The sequence below is a fragment of the Branchiostoma lanceolatum genome, chromosome 11 (genome assembly GCF_035083965.1).
Source record: "Branchiostoma lanceolatum isolate klBraLanc5 chromosome 11, klBraLanc5.hap2, whole genome shotgun sequence".
Classification (NCBI taxonomy): Eukaryota; Metazoa; Chordata; class Leptocardii; order Amphioxiformes; family Branchiostomatidae; genus Branchiostoma; species Branchiostoma lanceolatum.
Window position 1 is genome coordinate 14,449,711 of NC_089732.1, and position 24,244 is coordinate 14,473,954.

Consider the following 24,244-nt stretch of genomic DNA (forward strand, 5'->3'; position numbering starts at 1 on the left):
ACAAGACATCCCAGGCAACAATAGCTGATATCGGGCGTCTCACACATAGGAAGTACAAAACACTGTTGAATACTAGGCATATATACAAACATAAATTCCTAACGTACACAAATCTAATAATAATGATAATGATAATAACGATAATGATAAATGATAGTTTCTATTTCGTAAACAGTGTTGTCTGCATTGAGAATGAAACATACAGAATATCGACCTTTATAAAAGTGCAACACCAACTACCCAGTAAAGAAAATAAACTGGCAAATATTGTGGTCAAAAAGGCCTTTCCAACTTAACTAGTCACTCTACCTAGACTCATCAATGGCACGAAAAGATAAAATAGATATGGAATCCCATATGATTTTGTACCTGGATTAAATGATAGCATTTTAAAATACTCACAAAATACTTTATATACATGCACTTTTCTTTCATCAACAAGGTGGACGGATCGCCGCCATACTCGCTTCCCTTCACCCTGGCAGCTGGCGCGATCGATGTCAGTCTGAGCGGGCGGTTCGTCCGGGTTCTCCTGTCAAACTTCAGCGTGGAAGTCTCATACGACGGTTCTCACGAAGTCAAGGTACGTAAGCGAATCTGGGTGAAATCATTAATTGGTATCCAACACGATATAAAGTTGTCTTGATTATGCAATTTTGACTCTTCAGTAAAAACCTGGTGTGTTACGCCTTGAGGCGGTTTAAGCTTTTCTCTCACTGGACCCGCGGCACGCTGGCGGCATCGCTGCGGCCGATCGAATTGACAAAGCACTCAACGAATTTCATCGACAAAAAACGAATCTTTTTAAGCGTTGTGTGCTTTGTTGTCTTTTTGGTCATACTTGTACATTTTTCAATGATATTCCAATTATAAATTCAATTGTTACAAAAATACAGATTAGGACGCAGCGACCACGGCACGAAAAGGGATATTTAAGCAAAGTTTCCGAAATACGTATTAAGACCTTAAACACGGCAAAATATTTCGGGAAGATTTAAGATTTCATAAAGGTAACTGAAAGAAAAATCTAACCTTTCCGGACGATTTAGGCATTTGTATATGTGACTTAAAATACCGGGTATATTTACGTATGTTTTACATGTGTATTTAAATATGCCGTACAGATAAGATTGTATGTTCCAGAACGTTTTCGGAACTGCTGTGCTTTCCTATTCATAACAGTAGTTCAGTTTTATGCTTTAACTGAAAACATCGTGCTTTTTATTAAGTTCTATAGATTTATCACACTTCCCGTGGCTCAGACAAACACAGCAATCTTTTATTTTGCATGGCTTCCCAAAAATAATACGACATCTTTCCTACTTGTATAAAATTAATAACATAAACCTAATAAGACCTCAAAGATGACTTAAATGTCCCGTTTACCTATAGGAAAAGCTGTGTTTCAATGTTTTATTTCTTTTTGTATAAAGTTCTTCCTGTACAACTGTCGAAAATTATTTCCCTGAATTAGGTGCCGTCTTGTTCACACTTACATGATCGCGACTGTTTGAAGAAATCTTAGTCGATATGGTTTCAATGGCTTCTACCAAAACAAACGCCATCTTTCCTACTCCTATAAACAACATATACCACGAGCGGCCAGGACCAGTTGCTCTCTAAGCGTATATGACCCGTTTACGTATAGGAAATGTTGCGTTCTTATGTTATTTCTTGATTGTAAAGTTCTTCCTGCATAACTGTCGAAAATTATTCGTGTGAATTAGGTGCCGTCTTGTTCACACTTACATGAGCGCGACTGTGTGAAGAAATCTTGGTCGATATGGTTTCAAAGGCTTCTACCAAAACAAACGCCATCTTTCCTACTCCTATAAACAACATATACAACGAGGGGCCGAGACCTTGGTCACTAAGCGTATATGACCCGTTTACCTATATGAAATGTTGCGCTCTTATGTTATTTCTTCATTGTAAAGTTTTTTTTCCTTTACAACCGCGACAATTATTTGTTTGAATTAGGTGCCGTCTTGTTCATACTTACATGAGCGCGAATGTGTGAAGAAATCTTGGTCGATATGGTTTCAAAGGCTTCTACCAAAACAAATGCCATCTTTCCTACTCCTATAAACAACATATACAACGAGCGGCTGAGACCTTGGTCCCTAAGCGTAAATGACCCGTTTACTTTTAGGAAATGTTGCGTTCTAATGTTATTTCATCACTGTAAAGTTTTATCCTGTATAACCGCGGAAATTATTTGTCTGAATTAGGTGCCGTCTTGTTCATACTTACATGAGCGCGACTGTTTGAAGAAATCTTAGTCGGTATGGTTTCAAAGGCTTCTACCAAAACAAACGCCATCTTTCCTACTCCTATAAACAACATATACCACGAGCAGCCAGGACCAGTTGCTTTCTAAGCGTATATGACCCGTTTACGTATAGGAAATGTTGCGTTCTTATGTTATTTCTTGATTGTAAAGTTCTTCCTGCAAAGCTGTCGAAAATTATTCGTGTGAATTAGGTGCCGTCTTGTTCACACTTTCATGAGCGCGACTGTGTGAAGAAATCTTGGTCGATATGGTTTCAAAGGCTTCTACCAAAACAAACGCCATCTTTCCTACTCCTATAAACAATATATACAACAAGCGACCGAGACCTTGGTCCCTAAGCGTATATGACCCGTTTACCTATAGGAAATGTTGCGTTCTTATGTTATTTCTTCATTGTAAAGTTTTTTCCTTTATAACCGCGACAATTATTTGTCTAAATTAGGTGCCGTCTTGTTCATACTTACATGAGCGCGACTGTTTGAAGAAATCTTAGTCGATATGGTTTCAAAGGCTTCTACCAAAACAAACGCCATCTTTCCTACTCCTATAAACAACATATACAACAAGCGACCGAGACCTAGGTCCCTAAGCGTATATGACCCGTTTACCTATAGGAAATGTTGCGTTCTAATGTTATTTCATCACTGTAAAGTTTTATCCTGTATAACCGCGGAAATTATTTGTCTGAATTAGGTGCCGTCTTGTTCATACTTACATGAGCGCGACTGTTTGAAGAAATCTTAGTCGGTATGGTTTCAATGGCTTCTACCAAAACAAACGCCATCTTTCCTACTCCTATAAACAACATATACCACGAGCAGCCAGGACCAGTTGCTTTCTAAGCGTATATGACCCGTTTACGTATAGGAAATGTTGCGTTCTTATGTTATTTCTTGATTGTAAAGTTCTTCCTGCAAAGCTGTCGAAAATTATTCGTGTGAATTAGGTGCCGTCTTGTTCACACTTTCATGAGCGCGACTGTGTGAAGAAATCTTGGTCGATATGGTTTCAAAGGCTTCTACCAAAACAAACGCCATCTTTCCTACTCCTATAAACAATATATACAACAAGCGACCGAGACCTTGGTCCCTAAGCGTATATGACCCGTTTACCTATAGGAAATGTTGCGTTCTAATGTTATTTCTTCACTGTAAAGTTTTATCCTGTATAACCGCGGAAATTATTTGTCTGAATTAGGTGCCGTCTTGTTCATACTTACATCAGCGCGACTGTTTGAAGAAATCTTAGTCGGTATGGTTTCAATGGCTTCTACCAAAACAAACGCCATCTTTCCTACTCCTATAAACAACATATACAACGAGGGGCCGAGACCTTGGTCACTAAGGGTATATGACCCGTTTACCTATATGAAATGTTGCGTTCTTATGTTATTTCTTCTTTGTAAAGTTTTATCCTGTATAACCGCGACAATTATTTGTCTGAATTAGGTGCCGTCTTGTTCATACTTACATGAGCGCGACTGTGTGAAGAAATCTTGGTCGATATGGTTTCAAAGGCTTCTACCAAAACAAACGCCATCTTTCCTACTCCTATAAACAACATATACAACGAGGGGCCGAGACCTTGGTCACTAAGGGTATATGACCCGTTTACCTATATGAAATGTTGCGTTCTTATGTTATTTCTTCATTGTCAAGTTCTTCCTGCATAATTGTCGAAAATCATCGTGTGAATTAGGTGCCGTCTTGTTCACACTTACATGAGCGCGAATGTGTGAAGAAATCTTAGTCGATATGGTTTCAAAGGCTTCTACCAAAACAAACGCCATCTTTCCTACTCCTATAAACAACATATACAACAAGCGACCGAGACCTAGGTCCCTAAGCGTATATGACCCGTTTACCTATAGGAAATGTTGCGTTCTAATGTTATTTCTTCATTGTAAAGTTTTTTTCCTTTATAACCGACAAAATTATATGTCTGAATTAGGTGCCGTCTTGTTCACACTTACATGAGCGCGACTGTGTGAAGAAATCTTAGTCGATATGGTTTTAAAGGCTTCTACCAAAACAAACGCCATCTTTCGTACTCCTATAAACAACATATACAACGAGGGGCCGAGACCTTGGTCACTAAGCGTATATGACCCGTTTACCTATATGAAATGTTGCGTTCTTATGTTATTTCTTCATTGTAAAGTTTTATCCTGTATAACCGCGACAATTATTTGTCTGAATTAGGTGCCGTCTTGTTCATACTTACATGAGCGCGACTGTGTGAAGAAATCTTGGTCGATATGGTTTCAAAGGCTTCTACCAAAACAAACGCCATCTTTCCTACTCCTATAAACAGCATATACAACAAGCGACCGAGACCTTGGTCCCTAAGCGTATATGACCCGTTTACCTATAGGAAATGTTGCGTTCTAATGTTATTTCTTCATTATAAAGTTTTTATCCTTTACAACCGCGACAATTATTTGTTTGAATTAGGTGCCGTCTTGTTCATACTTACATGAGCGCGACTGTTTAAAGAAATCTTAGTCGATATGGTTTCAAAGGCTTCTACCAAAACAAACGCCATCTTTCCTACTCCTATAAACAATATATACAACAAGCGACCGAGACCTTGGTCCCTAAGCGTATATGACCCGTTTACCTATAGGAAATGTTGCGTTCTTATGTTATTTCTTCATTGTAAAGTTTTTTCCTTTATAACCGCGACAATTATTTGTTTGAATTAGGCGCCGTCTTGTTCATACTTACATGAGCGCGACTGTTTAAAGAAATCTTAGTCGATATGGTTTCAAAGGCTTCTACCAAAACAAACGCCATCTTTCCTACTCCTATAAACAATATATACAACGAGCGACCGAGACCTTGGTCCCTAAGCGTATATGACCCGTTTACCTATAGGAAATGTTGCGTTCTTATGTTATTTCTTCATTGTAAAGTTTTATCCTGTATAACCGCGACAATTATTTGTCTGAATTAGGTGCCGTCTTGTTCATACTTAAATGAGCGCGAATGTGTGAAGAAATCTTAGTCGATATGGTTTCAAAGGCTTCTACCAAAACAAACGCCATCTTTCCTACTCCTATAAACAACATATACAACGAGCGGCTGAGACCTTGGTCCCTAAGCGTAAATGACCCGTTTACTTTTAGGAAATGTTGCGTTCTAATGTTATTTCTTCACTGTAAAGTTTTATCCTGTATAACCGCGGAAATTATTTGTCTGAATTAGGTGCCGTCTTGTTCATACTTACATGAGCGCGACTGTTTGAAGAAATCTTAGTCGGTATGGTTTCAATGGCTTCTACCAAAACAAACGCCATCTTTCCTACTCCTATAAACAACATATACCACGAGCAGCCAGGACCAGTTGCTTTCTAAGCGTATATGACCCGTTTACGTATAGGAAATGTTGCGTTCTTATGTTATTTCTTCATTGTAAAGTTTTTTCCTTTATAACCGCGACAATTATTTGTTTGAATTAGGTGCCGTCTTGTTCATACTTACATGAGCGCGACTGTTTAAAGAAATCTTAGTCGATATGGTTTCAAAGGCTTCTACCAACACAAACGCCATCTTTCCTACTCCTATAAACAATATATACAACAAGCGACCGAGACCTTGGTCCCTAAGCGTATATGACCCGTTTACCTATAGGAAATGTTGCGTTCTTATGTTATTTCTTCATTGTAAAGTTTTTTCCTTTATAACCGCGACAATTATTTATTTGAATTAGGTGCCGTCTTGTTCATACTTACATGAGCGCGACTGTTTAAAGAAATCTTAGTCGATATGGTTTCAAAGGCTTCTACCAAAACAAACGCCATCTTTCCTACTCCTATAAACAATATATACAACAAGCGACCGAGACCTTGGTCCCTAAGCGTATATGACCCGTTTACCTATAGGAAATGTTGCGTTCTTATGTTATTTCTTCATTGTAAAGTTTTTTCCTTTATAACCGCGACAATTATTTGTCTGAATTAGGTGCCGTCTTGTTCACACTTACATGAGCGCGACTGTTTGAAGAAATCTTAGTCGATATGGTTTCAATGGCTTCTACCAAAACAAACGCCATCTTTCCTACTCCTATAAACAACATATACCACGAGCGGCCAGGACCAGTTGCTCTCTAAGCGTATATGACCCGTTTACGTATAGGAAATGTTGCGTTCTTATGTTATTTCTTCATTGTAAAGTTCTTCCTGCATAACTGTCGAAAATTACTCGTGTGAATTAGGTGCCGTCTTGTTCACACTTACATGAGCCCGAATGTGTGAAGAAATCTTAGTCGATATGGTTTCAAAGGCTTCTACCAAAACAAACGCCATCTTTCATACTCCTATAAACAACATATACAACAAGCGACCGAGACCTAGGTCCCTAAGCGTATATGACCTGTTTACCTATAGGAAATGTTGCGTTCTAATGTTATTTCTTCATTGTAAAGTTTTTTTTCCTTTATAACCGACAAAATTATATGTCTGAATTAGGTGCCGTCTTGTTCACACTTACATGAGCGCGACTGTGTGAAGAAATCTTAGTCGATATGGTTTTAAAGGCTTCTACCAAAACAAACGCCATATTTCCTACTCCTATAAACAATATATACAACGAGCGGCCGAGACCTTGGTCCCTAAGCGTATTTGACCCGTTTACGTATAGGAAATCACGTTCTAATTTTATTTCTTCATTGTCAAGTTTTATCCTGTATAAATGCGTAAAATTTGAAAATTTTGATCACTATGGAAAAGATATTCATCTAGATGATGTTGGAAACGCTATGTATCATCAAGGGCAAATAATTTAGAACGCGCTTTTGAGAGAAGTCGTAAGATGTTTTCTTCGGACTGATGGTGACGACCTATTTTGAATGGAAATCGGAAAACGAGCACGACGTGTTAAATTATGTAGTGCGGAAAATTGCACATTGTACTTTTTCCGTCAGTTTAACCAAGGACCAAGGAGGTTCTTTATAAAACCTCCTTGGTTTAACTAGACGTGTCTCATGGAGATGAACTCGGAGGACCTCTCTATCGGAAAAAAAGCCTTATGGTGAGTGTTGATACATATTTTACTCTGAAACCACATAACAGCAAACAAAGCATAATTTTCTCTTAAATCATTTTTATAAAATCTGTTTTGTTTTCAACCTGATGATGACACTAAAGCTAAAGCTAAATCTGATTGATTAACAGGCTGCAGAAGCGATACAGATGGGATGACTCGTACTTTCCCGGAGCTAACAGTGGAAAAGTGACACCCAAGGTACCGGTGTCGGAAGTTCGTGACGTCTTGCGAAAGGAATATGGGTATATCGGTTGTGGTGAAGCTGGACAAATAGTAGCAACAGCCTTCCCTAGATGTAAAAGAAGAACGTCTTACAAGCAGGGCAATTGCTATTATGGCATTAACAGGATCACGTCTGCCGAGAGTGGAGCAGACAACGCAGACTTGCTCGACAGGCGCCAGGTCAAAGCATTGCAGTCACGGATACTAAGACTTGAAGAGGAGAATGAGACACTACACGCCAAAGTTCGACAATGCAAGGATGGGAACAGGACTCTTGACGGTAAACTGAAGACATTACAAGCAGAAAAACAGACTTTGATGAGTTCCAGAACTCCGACGAGACGAACGGGAATGATACCAGCTTCTTATTGTATAGACAGAACGCTATTATCTCCCGTTCACACACCCGTGGCAAACAATGACATTCTCGGTGAAGGGACATACGGTAGGTGTAAACTTTACTCCTATCGTGGGAGTAATGTTGCAGTTAAGGAGTTTAAACTGTTGGGATCTGAGGATGAAGTTAAAAAAGATTTAGTTAATGAAGCTAAGGTTTTGATGAACATATTTACTCACAAGTCAATACCGGCACTTATCGGAGTGGTTATGGATAGTTCACCCTTTCTGTTAATTACGTCCTTTCATGGATTTGACCAAGCATCTGTGACTCTGTTAAACGCACTTCACAAGGGCACACGATTCATGAATGTAACGCAATGGAAAGATGTGTTTTGTCAGATAGCGACAGGTCTGAACCATGTTCACCGGTGCGGGTTCCTTCACTGCGATTTGAAGCTGAACAATGTTTGTCTAGAGAACAGAGAGGGGACCTTTGTCGCAATCATCATAGACTTTGGAAAGAGTTGTGAGATTCACAAGCCCACGGGATATCATAATCTTAGTATAAAAGAGAGAGAACGGCGTATCGCTGCTTACCCACACATAGACCCTAGCCTCTACACCGTTAGAACTAGTGTCCGTTCAGTTTGGACAGACATATATTCGTTTGGTAAGATGGTGGAGAAAGTAGTGGTTAGACTTGACATTGACGATGGTCAGTTACACACTGTGTGGAAAGAGTGCGTTCATGTTGAGAAGAGCATGCGGCCTTCATTAACGCATGTTGTAAATACACTAGGATCCTAGCTTATGCATGGCAGTCATTTATTCAGTTCTTGTGTGAATAAACCCAGAGTGCGACCAGACAACAATGCCTACGCTTTTGATTGTGATTCATAACTTTTTAGATAACATTCAAACAATTTTAGATATGATAAAGCAGATTTAGTAAGTGCATGTTAATGGATAGAATATTATTAGTCATTTGCTTGCTTATCATGTCAAAAGTAGTTTTACTTCTAAAAGATTGATACTTGCGGCGGCTCGAGACGAGGGTGAAATGTTCGTAGCTATCGCTGGTGGCCCTTATATCAATTAAACAAGCAACAGTATCAGATTGTATTTTTTTCATTGTATTTTATTTATCTCATTGATGGTACAAATTCATTTACAGCGAAAGGCATATAAATCAAAGTCATCCTCATGTTGTAGGATATCACAGAGTTCTGATACATACATGTACATTTGCACGATAGCATACCAAATCAAGACATATTTACAACATGCAATATAATATTATTACGTATCATTGCAATAATCGTAATCACAACATTATCGCAGATGAAATAGAAGTTTGCACATTACCAACGCACACGAATAATTGCTCATACAATTACGACAGTTTCTACATATTGTCATTTACTACAACATCGCAGATTGAGTTCAACAATACCGTATTTGTCATTATTAGATATTAAATGCTATATATTACATATCATAAGAATGTTTTCCTGCTGACAGGGCTCACAACTACCATCTTTGTTGAATCTATCGAAGTCTCTGCGTAAACCGTTTTCCCATACAATCTCTGCACAGGTATGAAAGAAGCGGTGCCCCCCCGCACAAACGTTTTGTTCCATAATGTACATGTTCGTCCTCTGCCTATGTTATCTTTCATGAGGGAGGACTTGTGCCACCTAACGACGGCAAAAATATGACTGCACACCTTTTCATCGATTTCTAAAACATGTTTGTAGAAATATTGGATTACACCCGGCCTCATATCACCAGCCGGGTCAACGCTGCCCTGGTCGTCTGCCCATATACTAACAACATAGGCGGATCCACGTGACCTACTTGAAGCTCTAGAACCAAAATATTCCTGGCCAACTTGACAAGTCCCATACTTCCTGACGGACTCAGACATGTTCGAAATTCTACTCCCTGGATACATTGATCTGTATGTTCCTGCAAGAAAATGTGTGTCTTCTCTCGACAGGCCTACTCTTGTAAAGTTGATGGGTAGGTTTATGGGTACATCGTCGTCAGTCCAATTTACATCTGAAAAAGATGTTGTTTTGGCCATAGTGAGGAGTTTTATCTCGTCTTTATCTTGTGCATTTGAAAAGTCGTTCTTGGAGAAAAAGTTAACGAAAAAGCCGCCAAATTTTTCACGAAAAGTGGTCGGCAATGGAATTGAATGGGCAAACCCGCTAATGAGGAATTTCCTCATCAACTGAATTTCTATGCCGCGGTTGTTGGTACATTCGGAACCAAGAATTCCATTGTACCTTTCAAAGCTGAAAAGCCAGAAGCCATACACCGGCCCATAGTCTAATACACAAGACTTCAGATGACAATGTAAATGCATGTTGGGGGTCACAAACGGGGCACCGTACAATCGCTCCACTTTTTTGCCAAAGTTAACAAATGCAGCATCAGCATAATTTATATCGATTTCTTTAACAACTGATTGACATATTCTTTTGCAAGCCAAGACGAATAGTTGCCAGCAGTCCATATGTTCTGTTGGCAGAATGCCGTCTAAACAATAGGAGGAGTAATAAAGAGTCCAATTTCTCCATTCCTCGGCGGTAAATGCGCCAAAGTTGGAGGCAATCCCGCTGGGAAGACGGCCCATACCAGCCGGCACTGTAATGTCGCCAATACGTTTGGATATTTCAACTAAGTTGGCCTTAGTTATGATGTCCCTATCAATCCAAGCTTTGAACATACGTTTAGCGGTCCCGAGAAATAAATTATGCATTGGGTCGATGACACAAAACCTTATTCCCTGGTAATATTCTAATTGTAATAATGGGGTGTAGCGCGTGCCAAATTTTTTCTCGAGTTTTTCTCGCTTTACATTGTCGGTGCATCTTTTGATCTGTTCGGCTTGTCGTCTATGCTCATTGTCACTTCTAGGGGGCCAATTGTCCCTATCAAACCCAGAATAGTCGTTTTTTGTCCCAATTCTGTTGAAATGTTTTTTACATTTAGAACACCCAAGTTTAGCAGCGTGTCCTAAAAAACCGCACAATTTCCGTGCAGCAGGAATGTCCGCCGCACAACACAGAAGCGCGGCACGGAACTGTAACGAGCAGTACGGTGAATTGTAACTTGTGAAAGACGCACCCTGCCACAGAAACTTTAACTCTGCAACTATGGGATCCAGGAAGGGACCGAGATGTTTTGGCTCATGTTCTAGAGCGGGCACAACACCAACTAAAAGGACATTTTCTAACTTAAACCTCTCAGCACGAGGTAGATTCATAACTGTCATGTATATTACACCAACAGAATAATCATTTCTTCGCTTAAACGGGCTAAACCAGTCGCAGTTCATAATCAGTCCATAGTTTCTTGCAGCGGCCAAAAAATCCTCTCCATCATATGTTTGAAAATCTTGCCAAATCTTTCCTTCAAAAACATCCCCAAACAACCCAGCCTGAGACACATTTCGGTTCCTCCAAGCTTCACACTTATCCTCGAAACCATTTTTCTTAACAAACAATTCAAGCGTTTCAATAATACTTTTGAAACAGTAAACTTTCAAGGGATAGAATACTCTTTTTTTTGAAACTGGTGTTATGGTCAGGCGAGATATAGTCGTGTTGCATCTTACGTTTCTTTTCCTAACCCGTCTTGTGTTATCACAACGCCTTGCCCTTTGTACACCGTTTGCGTCATCATGCAGCCTATCTATCGGGAAAAGTTTACAACACTTGGGGTTTGGGCAGACGCAATACTTAACAAAGTTGTCTCTGTCGATGCCTAAAACTTTCCACGTCATATACATGGAAGACAGTCCTGTCAGATACTGTGGATCTATTCCTAACGTCTCAAACACAGGATACAGGAATGACATGAGATGAGCTAACCCATTGTCACTTATGTGAGTGTGTGCCTGCCATATAACTAAGAATGTTAAGAGCCATGTTATCACGGTAACGACAGGATCGGGTCTCGCAGCTTTTGTCTGGGGCTCAGTCGCCTTTACTGCAGAAGCGTGCAGGTCCTTCAGGAGCTGTTGTTCCCCATCTGAGCCACTCCATTCTTCCTCGAAGCTATCTTCATCTTGTGTTTCGTCTGCCTCCGACTCGGACGTATCGCTTTTTACCTACAGAACGGAAACGGTGTTGGATTAAATCATAAAGAAGCAGGTAGTCTGTATTTTGGTGTCTCCTCAAGGCAATGGAGGGGGTGTCTCCAGAACTAATTATTTAAGATTAGAATAACTAGTACTAACCGAGCTGGACATTTCCGCAGAACTGCTGGCATCGTGATCTGTCAGGCCGCTTTCACAGTCACCGGGAGGAAACTCACAGGAGGGCTCTGCACATGAAACGATGAACATATACACAATTACGTTTTAATATGGGAAACTGGATACTGAGTTTTATCTTCAACGTATTTTCTGAGTTCATAATTCTGTTCTAATACCATCAAGCTATGACTTGTGAACCACAGACAAACGGCATATCTTTTACAGAAAGGTCCAAGCATATAGCCTGAGTACTGCTTGCTAAAAAAAATCGCTGGTGGTTAGCAAGCGATTTTTTTTAGTCAGCGGTCACTGCAGAGGCTGGTAATCAGACTACCAAGCATACTGATGTATGAAAAAATACGAAATTACACGTGTTTAGCGATTATAGCGAATACAAACAGACAAATAAATGTCATTTAAAGCATCTAAAAGTTGACAATATGTCGAGATACCGTTTAGTTATGAAAAGAGGCATTGATTTGATTTAAACTCACCTGTAATATCACTTCCGGTGTCATCACTGCTAATGTCCGCAAATGGGTCCGGTATTTTAATGCCGCTGCACGCCTTTCTTAAGGGAGACTCTCTTGATTCTTGTCGCCATGTCCCTGTTCTCCTGTTGTAGTGCTTCTGCTTGTGTATCCTAAAGGTGCGCTCCTTTAGATACTGATCGCAGTGGCCACAGTACTTATTGTAAGTTGACTCAGTTGATGTCTGAGCCAGATCCATACTGTCAAGCCTTGATCTGTGCAAATGATGAAAAAAAAATACGTCAGTATTTCAGCCTGGTGCAAGTAAAGTATAATAAGGTTGAACAATGAAAAGAATGTGAAATTTCAATACGCTTTTTCTCTAAATGTAACTTATGATTGTAAAACGGTACCATTAAAATTTGTTTCGCCAAGATTGGGTATAAGCAAGGATTTTATCTTTGGTATTTGCTATTACATAAGGAAGGAAATCTATCCCTTACCTTCAGGACTGTACGGGACGCTTTAAAGTTTAAACCTTCAGTTGTCTGCACGTTATGTGAACGCGTATTTCTGCAGCCAGCTTCGAGTGATGACTAATATCCTGTAATATCCTATTATGTCCTTTTTTATCATGAAGTCACACATGGCTAACAGTAGGCCTGGTAGCTGTCACCTTCTACGTGTCCCCTTTGATCAAAATCTCCCTTGTATCAAATTATTTTGAAATTTGGAAAGAAAGCCTGGCGTGAAATATGCACCAATGTGCCAGCAATCCTCTTGCTTTTGGTCTTGCCGCTGCGAAATCTGTGTTTTTTCCCTTGGTGTTTTGAAATTCTAATCTTTCCCTTTCATTTGACCGGCGATTGCAAGGGTGAATTCATCATACATGATGAGTAGGTCTGGTAACAGTCACCGTATTCGTTTGCCCTTTGATCCATGTCTTGCCTCATATTCACAGATACAGGTGTGAGATATGCACCTTGCCCGAGAAATGTTTGTTTTTTGTCGCTTTGTTATCTTTTGGCGCCTCTAATCCTTTTGTCTTGCCGGATAGGGTGATCTCAGTATTTTCAGTCTAGAGGCACTTTATCGTTGTTGTTTTTTCTGATTATTTCTTCAAATTGAAACCCATGGATGATTAAGAAATAATAAGACTTTCAAATATTCCCTGTCACACCGTCAGCTGAAAAAGCTCAGGTCATCACACAACTCTGCCTTTTTAGCGGCATCGAACAGAATGTCAAAGCACATTTTCATGTGCCAAATACATTTCAGTATAACTGCCTATTCTCGCCTTCCGATTTGCATCTTGATGATGTCGGCAAACGCTTGGAAAACCCAGACGGTTTTCAATACGAAAAGCCACGTGACGTCTTGCAATATCCAATCAGAAACAAGACGAGTTATTTTCAAACCTATTGGACACAATTTGGTCACAACCGTTACGAGCTTCTTCGAGAATCGGTCGACTAAACAACGCGCTTCCCGTTTGTCAACATGGCTGACAATACTTCTTCTGGAAACCCGACGGAACGGAGTCAAAATGAGAACATGGCCCTGATGTTGACCCGGGTTCTAAATCAAGTGACGGAGCAGGGAAAACAGCTCGAAGATCAAGGAAAACTGCTCCGAGAGCTACAAGATGGGCGTCGTCACGAGCCAGCGGCCGGGGACCATCATGAGGATTGCTCTGGCCAAAGTCGCAAGAAACGCCGAAAATCCAAGTCAACTTCTAGGGTGCCAGATAAATGTAGAGTAAGTATATGTTTTATTTTCTTGATATTTAGACCATTTAACTACGGCCCAAAAAGTGGAGACAGACTAGACTATAATTTTCAAGGGCCTAAATAGATCAGCTCCTCGGCTTTGGGACCGACATGCCCCCGGGAAAATCTGATCGCAGCGACCGCCACAAAATATCGGCCACAAAATATTGGCTCACCAATTACTAGTTTGTGAGATTTTATTTTTATTTACTTAGCAGACAAATTGTACAAAATGTTCTTGGTACCCTAGTAGTAAACCAAGTATGTCTTCCTAAAAGCAAGAGGTCTTCTTAAAAGGAGCGTCTAATTTGGCGCCAAATTAGTGTCAAATTATGCATATGTACACACTTTGGGTATACCAAAGCTTGCATATATGCTGAGTAAGAATCATGCTGCTATCACTTGAGGCTTTTTAGTGCTCGGATTCGTTCAATCGAAGAAAAATGTTTAATCACTAGTGCAGTGCCAACTATCTTTATCTTGACAAATCATACATTCCTTTTGATTAGCACCTGCGCCATTTTGGCATGCAAAATTTGTCACAGCTATCGAACAAGTAGGTAGTACTCCATGATATATATTTGCGATAGTCTGGTAGGAAATGGATGCATACATGTGGCTGTATTGGAAGTTAGACCCCATTCCACTAGACGGCGATCGCTCTGCCGTCTCGCAGCCAATTTAAAGCCTTCTGCGCCTGCGTGGATTACTGGAGTGTGGCCTTTATAGCCTCCTGTGCAGGCTTCCTATAACGGCGGCATATATATTGGGGGGGGGGGGTCTCTAATGCCGGCAAGGGAGTTGTGTAGCCGAGGGAGTTGTGTAGCCAAGGGGCGCGCTACACAACTCCCTCGGCTACACAACTCCCTTGCCGGCATTAGAGACCCCCCCACCCAATATATATATGCCGCCGTTATAGGAAGCCTGCACAGGAGGCTATGGCCATTAGACGTTTTAGCGGATCGTCTATTTTTTAATTTTGTTTGAAAACAAAAACAGGGAGCCCGATAAAGACACCAAAAACCAACCGGAGAGTACGCTCAACCCTTCTATGTGTATTTTGTCCTACTCCATAAGTTGTGATTAAGCTCTGGCCTGCTTTGGACGTCTTTTTTTTCTAGCCTATTTAGTAGGGATTTCTTTTCGTCTGCCAACATTTTTCAGCGCCCTTCAGTTTGGTTGTCAGTAGTTGCCTAACCTCTTCCCACCCAAATCTATGCAAATAAGACCGACTGCATAATTGACATGTTTTGTCTAGCCCTGTATACTGCAGAATTGAAATGAATTATTTTTAATTACTCACTCTTTTCTTGCTGTGATTTACATGAACGAGAAAGAAGGCATCGCGTTTTGTTTCACATATTTCTCACCGTTTCTGTTAACCGCAGAATAGTCGTTCACGTAAGAAATGCCTGCATAAAGTATGCAAAATCATTTTGCCAGCATAACTAATGGATACGTAGTCCCGAATATCCTTCATCAAAAATTGGAAGCAATCTCGCAAGTAATTTCTCCCGCGAGCGACTATGCTGTAAAATATCACTTTCTGTTGTAGTTTTTTCCTGCCTCTCTTTCATAGCCTATAGCTCATAATGAACGAAGACCTTTAATGCACATTTTTGCCACCCTGAGCTGAGTACAGGTCACAACGAAAGCTATCAATGATAAGTTGTCCATTGGAATGTAATTGAAATTTAAACTCATATAGTTTTAACAAATCCTGAATTTCAATTATTTCAGGATGACACAAGGAAGATCTACAAAGCCCTTCTGCAAGGGGAGAATGACTTCGCTGGATTCAACTTAAACGAGACGTAAGTGACACTATTTAACATGTCCTATGTACCTGAACTCACGCAGTCCCATAGCTAGTAGTCGACTAGTCATAGTGACAGTCTGTCCACAAACCACATCTCTTTAGTAATACCTGAATAAAGGATTGTCAAAACATAACCAACATTGTATAAACCTTTATACTAGGTGATGCTTTGTACCTGTTTGTAATATTAGAATGTTTCATCCGACTAAAACCACATGTTTTCCTTTAATTACAGAGTGAACTCGCCTGCCAATCAGCGGGTGATGCAGAGCCTACGCATGGAGGTAGTGAGAGACACTGGCGGGGAGGACAAGTGTCCCTATACACCCAAGGAAGTCAGAGGTGAAACGTTAAATTATTTGTAATTGAGTGTGCGGGTGTTTTTTGTGTGTTGTAAATGATGGTTGTTGGGCACATATAGTATCCTAGCCGAGGTTCGGCTCCGTCCAGTTTTTGACGTGCTTCAAGGCGTTTGTGTCGGTTGTTATATCTTGTCCCATTTTCTTCTTGTCCGCCGGCCAAAATAGAAATAGAAAGCACGACGAAAACGAAAACACCCAAAACACGTCAATATCAGCCAGAGCCGAACCTGTGCTTGAAGAGAATGACACATGGAAAGACAGGTATCGTCAAAGTATCAACAATACTCTAACCTTGCACGTAATAGCGTTTTGTAAATGTACTTGTTTTATTACGTTCTGATCATGAAATAATAAAAAGAAATATAAGGGGGGGTTGCCCTAACATTTCACGTTTTTTTACGCGATCAAACTCACGGCGCTCCATTGCTGGTTGACAGAGAATGGTCATGTTTTGATTAATGAATTTTGAAAACATTCATCTAAAGAACATACATGAACAAGAAATGTATTCATACTGTTCATGGTCCCTTCACGCTCCGCGTTACAAGCGGAAAACGCTGTGAGACATTTTCACGAATGTACCTTCTGATTTAGTGCTACGCAAAATTGTGTGCCTAACTTAGTACGCTTTGGTAATTTTGCTCTCTTCGGAAGTTGGTGATGAAGTTAAGGAAATCCAAATAAGGCTTGAAGTCTGCTATATTCTAGCTTTCTTTTGACCGGAAAATCATGACTGTGTGCATTTCCCACGTCATGTGAGAAGGGCTATATCTAGCGCATCCCAGCTCATGTTTCCACGGGAAATAGGCACTGTGCGCGCGGCCCGACTTACGTCTTGAATGCGGCCCGACTCACAAAATCATTACCAAAAACGACACCGCTTACATCAACAATTCTCCGTCTACTTATTTGGAAATACCTTTGTATTCAGTTTCTTTTTCATAGACGGTACCAATCACATGTTAGAGCGTAACAAAGTTGTGCGTTGAAGCGTTCCGCCACCATCGCGGCCCCAAAAAATGGCGGGAAAACAACGTCGCCAGACGACAGCAATGTTTACGTTGTTTTTCTTTAGTCGGTTTTCTTCTCAACAAATACTTAAAGACCCAAATTCTTAGTGTTCTATGAAGCTACATTTCTTATGTGCATGTTAGTTTTGTGACTTGTGTATCTGCTTGGCACAGGTTGTATATTTAGGTGCCGGGCCATCTAGCTACGCAGTTACCCTCCACTCAGCGCTTCCATCATTATTGTCAAAATACTACTTTTCGACAAAACAAGAAATGAATATGTACACATATGTTTTGAATGCAAATGACAATTATGTGCATGAACTTGGGTTATTTACCTTACTATCAGCATAGTCATTGGACACAAACGCGGCGTACTTATGCAAAATAAGATCAGTAAAAAGTCCGTAACATAGGCGTTAGGGCGTGTCAAATGTTAGGGCGCCCCCTTACATATCAAAAATATAAAGTCTAAATTGATTGAGGGAGCATTCGTTATCTTGCACATTGAGTGCCATTCAATTTCAAAATCCGAGGAGGACCAAAAACATGTTCTAAATGTAAAAGGCATGTGTGAAAGCTGTCAGGTAGGGGTGACTTCGTTAACTATGTACACCCATAATCAGATGCGTTAATAATAGTCTGTTGTTGCTGCTAATAAGTAGATATAGACATTGAAGGTAATGATCGCGCGCGCGCTTGTGTTTGTGTAAGGAGATTGGTGTGTGTGCGCTTTCTCGACAATTTCGTGGTAAGGAATATAACAAATTGCATTCATATTCGTTTCTGTATTTCTATTCAGATGCCGCCGCACGGTACTTCAGGTCACTGAAGGATGACAAGGTCCGTGGGGACAAGGGTCGTCTGGTGGAGCACAGGAGAAAGATGAGGAAGGCCCAGCGCCTTGAGAAGGTAGATTGTCGTTTTTGTCTTGTTTAAAGCAAAACTCCAAGGAGCGAAGTTTCTATTATCCTTTGCATGGCATATCTATAAGTCAATACCACACTTGTTACATTAGTCCGTCTTTGATACTTTTGACCGCTGACGGCAGTTCAGATTTTCGGCTTGACGTAAATTCGGTGGATGGTGGATTTCCCCGCGGCCATTTTGCCTACATTCTTGCACTTCGTGACGTCAATATTTATCTATATATAGATTATCTTGTCCGTCGTCTGCTGTTCGGCTGGCGTTTCGATACATTATACTAGCCACGTACATTTCAAACCGCGCCCTGACGAAAGATCGACAAGATGGCATGTCATGTGTCAAACGCCAGCCCAACAGCAGACGACAAATGAGATTTGCTTATATTGACGTCAAGATGTGTCCGGATGAAGGCAGAATGGTCGCTGAGAAATTACACAGACTTTCGACAAGACGAAGTTCGGATAGGGCGTCAGCTCTCAAAAAGTAAGAAGGGCTAGATGTGATAAGTGCAGAAATCAACTTTTTATGTGTGTCATGCAGAATATTTGTGTTTCACTAGAAATACCATATTGTGCTTAAATAGTGTAGTAAAAGTCCTATCAGATACAACATTTACAAATGAATGATTTGCCTCAGGTCATGCAGATTACGGTATATTATGATCAAGTCACGCATATCATGAAGAAACTTTTTTCTGTTTCAGAAAATGAACAGGAGGACCAAGGCGCTCAACACCTGCGACACGGACAGCTGGGAGGAGAGAAACCTGATAAGAGCCGCGGAGATCCTGGACAAGCGGTACATGTCCTCCGAGTCCAGCGGAGACGAGGTCCGGGATCCTCCGCGGCTCACAGTAAGACGGCTCTCCTGGGAGTCCAAAAGCCTCAGAAAACTGAAAAAGGACCTTGACAAGGTATGCCCGCCGAAGGCTTCTAGCACCTGTCGGGAGCGCAGTGACGAGTTATCTGACAGGCCAGTGCCCGACGGGGCCCCCACGTGGGCAATTAAGTCAGTGACACGCAGGCTTGAAGATCCAGATAGTAGCTTTGATAGCGGCCCTACTGACGACAACAACAGCTGAGCAGGATGCCTATAGCTAGATATAGTGTCATTATATGCGGTGGTGGTGGTGCAGGGGGTGTGCTGTTTGCGGGATATACACTGTAGGATTAGGATTATTTTGTTAATAATATCATTCGTAGGATTATTTTAGAATACACACGTTTGTGTATATCTTAGGAATGTAGGGGTAAAGGCGTCTATATATCATTATAATCATGTGTAAGGGTGGGTTGAAAGTAGTCTTTAGGCATGTAATTATTCTGACGTCATCTAATAAAAGCTTCGTGTTTCACCCATTGTCTTCTGCCTACATTATTATTCTAGCAGACCTTCCAACTAGATCAAAGGTTAAGGTAAGCATGTCTATTCCCCAACGACAGTAAAGACAACGAAGACGAAGAATTGGGTGTATTAAGAAGTAGTTAGGACGACTTTAAACCGCTGAAATGGCAATTAATCCTATCTTATACTTTTGTTAATGCTCACTTATATGAGTCGTAAAAATGTGTTTTACAAGTATTTATGACAACTTTAAGCAGCTGAAATGGCATAATACATAAACATACCTTATAATCTTCTTAATGCACACGTATGTGAATCGTAAAACGGCTTTGAGAAGAAATAAACGTGCACTTTCAACACGTTTTCAGAGCGTCTTTACAGACACGTAAATGGGGCGTAACGATGATTAAAGAAGAAAAAAACGTCAACTTTAAATACTATTTAAACTAGTTTTGATAATCATTTACGATATCTTTAGGATGCTTAAAGGCTACGGGAAAAAAGGAAAATACGGATATATCCGCACCTTTTCATCGTCTTTAAACACACGTAAATGAGTCGTAACGTTGCTTAAAGATGAAAAAAACATTAACTTTAAATACAATTTAAAAATCTTTTAATCTATAGTTACGACATCTTTAGGCAGCGTAAAGGCTACGTCAAAAGAGGAATTTACGGATGTATCCGCACCTTTTGATCGTCTTTAAACACACGTAAATAAGCCGTAACGTTGCTTAAAGAGAAAACAAACGTTAACTTTAAATACAATTTAAACGCGTTTTAATAGTTAGTTACGACATCTTTAGGCTGCGTAAAGGCTACGTGAAAAACGGAAATTACGGATGTATCCGCACCTTTTGTTCATCTTTACACACACGTATATTAGTCGTAATGATGCTTAAAGAAGAAAAAAACGTCATATTTACATGAAATATAAACGGTTTTTAATCATTATTTACGATATCTTTAGACTGCTTAAAGGCTACGTGAAAAACGGAAATTACGGATGTATCCGCACCTTTTGTTCATCTTTACACACACGTATATTAGTCGTAATGATGCTTAAAGAAGAAAAAAACGTCATATTTACATGAAATATAAACGGGTTTTAATCATTATTTACGATATCTTTAGACTGCTTAAAGGCTACGTGAAAAACGGAAATTACGGATGTATCCGCACCTTTTGTTCATCTTTACACACACGTATATTAGTCGTAATGATGCTTAAAGAAGAAAAAAACGTCATATTTACATGAAATATAAACGGGTTTTAATCATTATTTACGATATCTTTAGACTGCTTAAAGGCTACGTGAAAAACGGAAATTACGGATGTATCCGCGCCAACGGAAAGACCACGTAACGACGATCTTTACGTACTCGTATAAGAGGCGTATAGATACGTAAATAAGGAAAATACGTCGACGTTAAGTACTGTTTAAGCATCCGTAAATATCGTTTTTCGTGCCGTGGACGTCGCCAGGGTTCCGCGGGTCCGATGAGAGGTGCCCTTTATTGGGTATGCATTACAAACAAAACGATAGATTTAAATCAACAACGACGATGGATAAGAGCTGCCAGTGCGTGCAAAACAACAAATGAACTTCATCCGTAGATTTCATTACCATAAAACATATCTTACCCAACAGGATGACAAAAAAATGATGACAGTAATGTAATAATTAACTTTTCTTCAAACTCCGTTGTAGGTTGAGGTTACGGGAGCCTACCGGGGCCAGATGTGCGGTCTGTGCGGTAACTACAACGGCGACACCACCGACGACTACATGACACCGGACGGAACCGTTGTCGGAGACTGGACCACTTTCGGGGACAGCTGGCTCACAGATATTGAGACGTATGTTCTTTTTGAGATGCTTTTATATGTACTCTCTGATTAATTGATTAAATAATTGATTAATTGATTGATTGATTGTGTTAAATATAAGATGCCTGATACGTTGATGAAGGTTAGACCTCAACTGAAGGTAGTAAGATATGCAAAAAAAAGTTACTCAAGCAAATGGATAAATTTTGAAATAGTCAGACGTTTCAGACAGCATCCGCTGTCTTTTGTCAGTGACTGAAACTGAAACGTTACAGTCACTGACGAAAGACAGCGGTTGCTGTCTGAAACGTCTGACTGTTTCAAATTTTATCCAGTTGCTTGAGTGCCTTTTTTTTAGTATAAGTTGCTTGTATTGCACTGTTGTTTTGATTAAATTTATCACATTCAGCTGCTGTTGCGTAGCGGTTAGAGTGTCTGATTTAGACCCCAGAGATCCTGGTTTTGAATCCCCTGACATACCACCGATGTTGTGCCCTTTGGGAAGGCACTTGCAGGACTTTCCCCACTCCACCCAGGTGTAAAAACGGGTACCTCACTTCGGTTGGGGAAGTAAAAATCGATGATAGGAGAGAGTTCGGCACATCCCTCCAATAAAGTGTCCTAGGCCAAGTGCACAACAACCCACTGTTACTAAGATCTAAAAAAAGGCTATGTAACCACCTTACCTTTACTTTTTTTTTACCTTCAGCTGCCCAGGAGGTCCTCCGACAACTCCACCTCCCCCTTGTAGCGACGCCGTAAAAACAGCCGCCGAGTCAGCCACCAATTGCGGGCTGCTGAAGGATCCCATGGGCCCGTTTGCTGTCTGCCACCGTGCCGTTGATCCTGCGCCTTACTTCGACAACTGCGTCTTCGACATGTGTGGTTGGGGTGGAGACACCGTAGGGCTTTGCCAGAACCTGGAGGCCTACGCAGACGCCTGCCGGGCAGCTGGGGTGGCACCATTTTCATGGCGGACGGAAGAGCGTTGTCGTACGTTGCAATTTATATATTTCAAATGCACATCTATCACCACTGTATATAGATATATATTTATACCATTGGTAACGGCAACATTGGCAAGTAAATTATTCCTACACACACACTGATTCTTAGACCAGTATTGAGCCACTTGTATATGTAGCTCTCTTCCTAATGATGTAACGAGCTTGTCGCTACCTGATACTACCAATTTCGGCGATGTGCGGTTGAAGCGGTAAGGTTGATGCGGTCCCAAACGTGACTTAATGTGTATATCATTTTTTTTGGACTGAAGTTGATTTTCTAATCCAGATGACTCCATTAACCTGGCGTATGTGTGCTTTGTCCTCTTTGAATATGATCTTGGCTAATTCTAAACTAATTTATACACTTATGGCAATCGGACGTTTTCATTTTACCCTTCCCTGTTTGAGCTTTGATTGCTCTCTTTTTCGCGCTTTCTTTGAGCCAAATGACATCGCTGCCATACCGCTCTGGCATGGTATTTTTTCAACATAATACATGTTTTTACGTGAGTCATTTATCCTTGACTTGGACAAGCATCCATTAATGCGTCTTTGTCTTGGATTCTAAGGAGACTATTCAAGGAATATGAAACATTCATAGGACGTTGTAAATGTTTAAAAGAAACGTTGAGCACTTTCTGTGGTGGCTAAATCACTCACATCCAGAACCATTCTCTAAACGAAACCTATTTTCTTATTTTCGTCCGGAACAGCTGAAGACTGTCCAGCGAACAGCATGTTCTCTTCATGCACCAGCTACTGCCCTGCGACCTGCCCGAACCCCAACGCCGAAGAACAGTGTCCCCGCGGCTGTGTTGAAGGGTGTAAATGCAACGATGGCTTCATCCTTAGTGGCCAAGAGTGCGTTTCGGAAGAGCAGTGTGGCTGCACCGACAATACAGGACGTTACTATATGGTCAGTATGAGTTAATCGAATGTGTTTCTTTTTTTAAACAGCATAGGATGCACCTGTGTGGACTAGGGTTTAACTAATTATTTGATTATCACATTGCCAGGTGGCGTCGACCAATCAGAAGCCACCGCCCATGTGTTATGACGCCATAACACACCCGTGATCATCATTCCTCAAATTATGTAGAGGGGAAGGTTATCTTTTTGTTATCATTCGTATAATATTTATTTGTTTCCAAAAATGTTTACTATCTTAGAATAAATCAAATCTTTTGTAACCATATGATAAAACAGAATAAACCATTTCAATACGAGTCCAATCTAAACGGACGGAACTGTAAGTGGAGGCGCCCACAGCATTTTCAGAAGGACACCCAGCAGGAAGGAATGATGGATGATAATAAATCATAGATTTGAATAATATTTAGCATGACAATATTGCAATGTTATCAAATATTATCTGTGGAAATGTCGGTTTTCAAAACGAGATCTATCATCTTCTGTTCAAAAACGACAAATTTAAATTCTGAACTGCATTCTTAATAGCATTGCGGATCTATGCGTCATACAGGAATTGTCTACTCTTATATTGGTCATCAGTTTGGATAGGCTATATGATAATAACGTTA

At 40.4% G+C, this 24,244-nt stretch overlaps 2 protein-coding genes across 2 annotated transcripts in view; both read left to right on the top strand.

Moving 5' to 3' along the window:
• LOC136444538 (zonadhesin-like) overlaps window positions 1-24,244 on the top strand; it is a 36,307-nt gene that overhangs the window by 6,330 nt on the left and 5,733 nt on the right. Inside the window, exons 9-12 of the mRNA XM_066442137.1 lie at window positions 443-583; window positions 21,578-21,726; window positions 22,406-22,689; window positions 23,417-23,619. Of these exons, the coding sequence (XP_066298234.1) occupies window positions 443-583; window positions 21,578-21,726; window positions 22,406-22,689; window positions 23,417-23,619 (777 nt within the window). The remainder of the gene's footprint in view (window positions 1-442; window positions 584-21,577; window positions 21,727-22,405; window positions 22,690-23,416; window positions 23,620-24,244) is intronic.
• LOC136444539 (uncharacterized) lies at window positions 13,824-19,876 on the top strand. Its single transcript, XM_066442138.1, has 5 exons — window positions 13,824-14,393; window positions 16,145-16,218; window positions 16,459-16,565; window positions 18,398-18,507; window positions 19,226-19,876. The coding sequence occupies exons 1-5, from the start codon at window positions 14,136-14,138 to the stop codon at window positions 19,601-19,603; spliced, it is 927 nt and encodes a 308-aa protein (XP_066298235.1). The 5' UTR covers window positions 13,824-14,135; the 3' UTR covers window positions 19,604-19,876.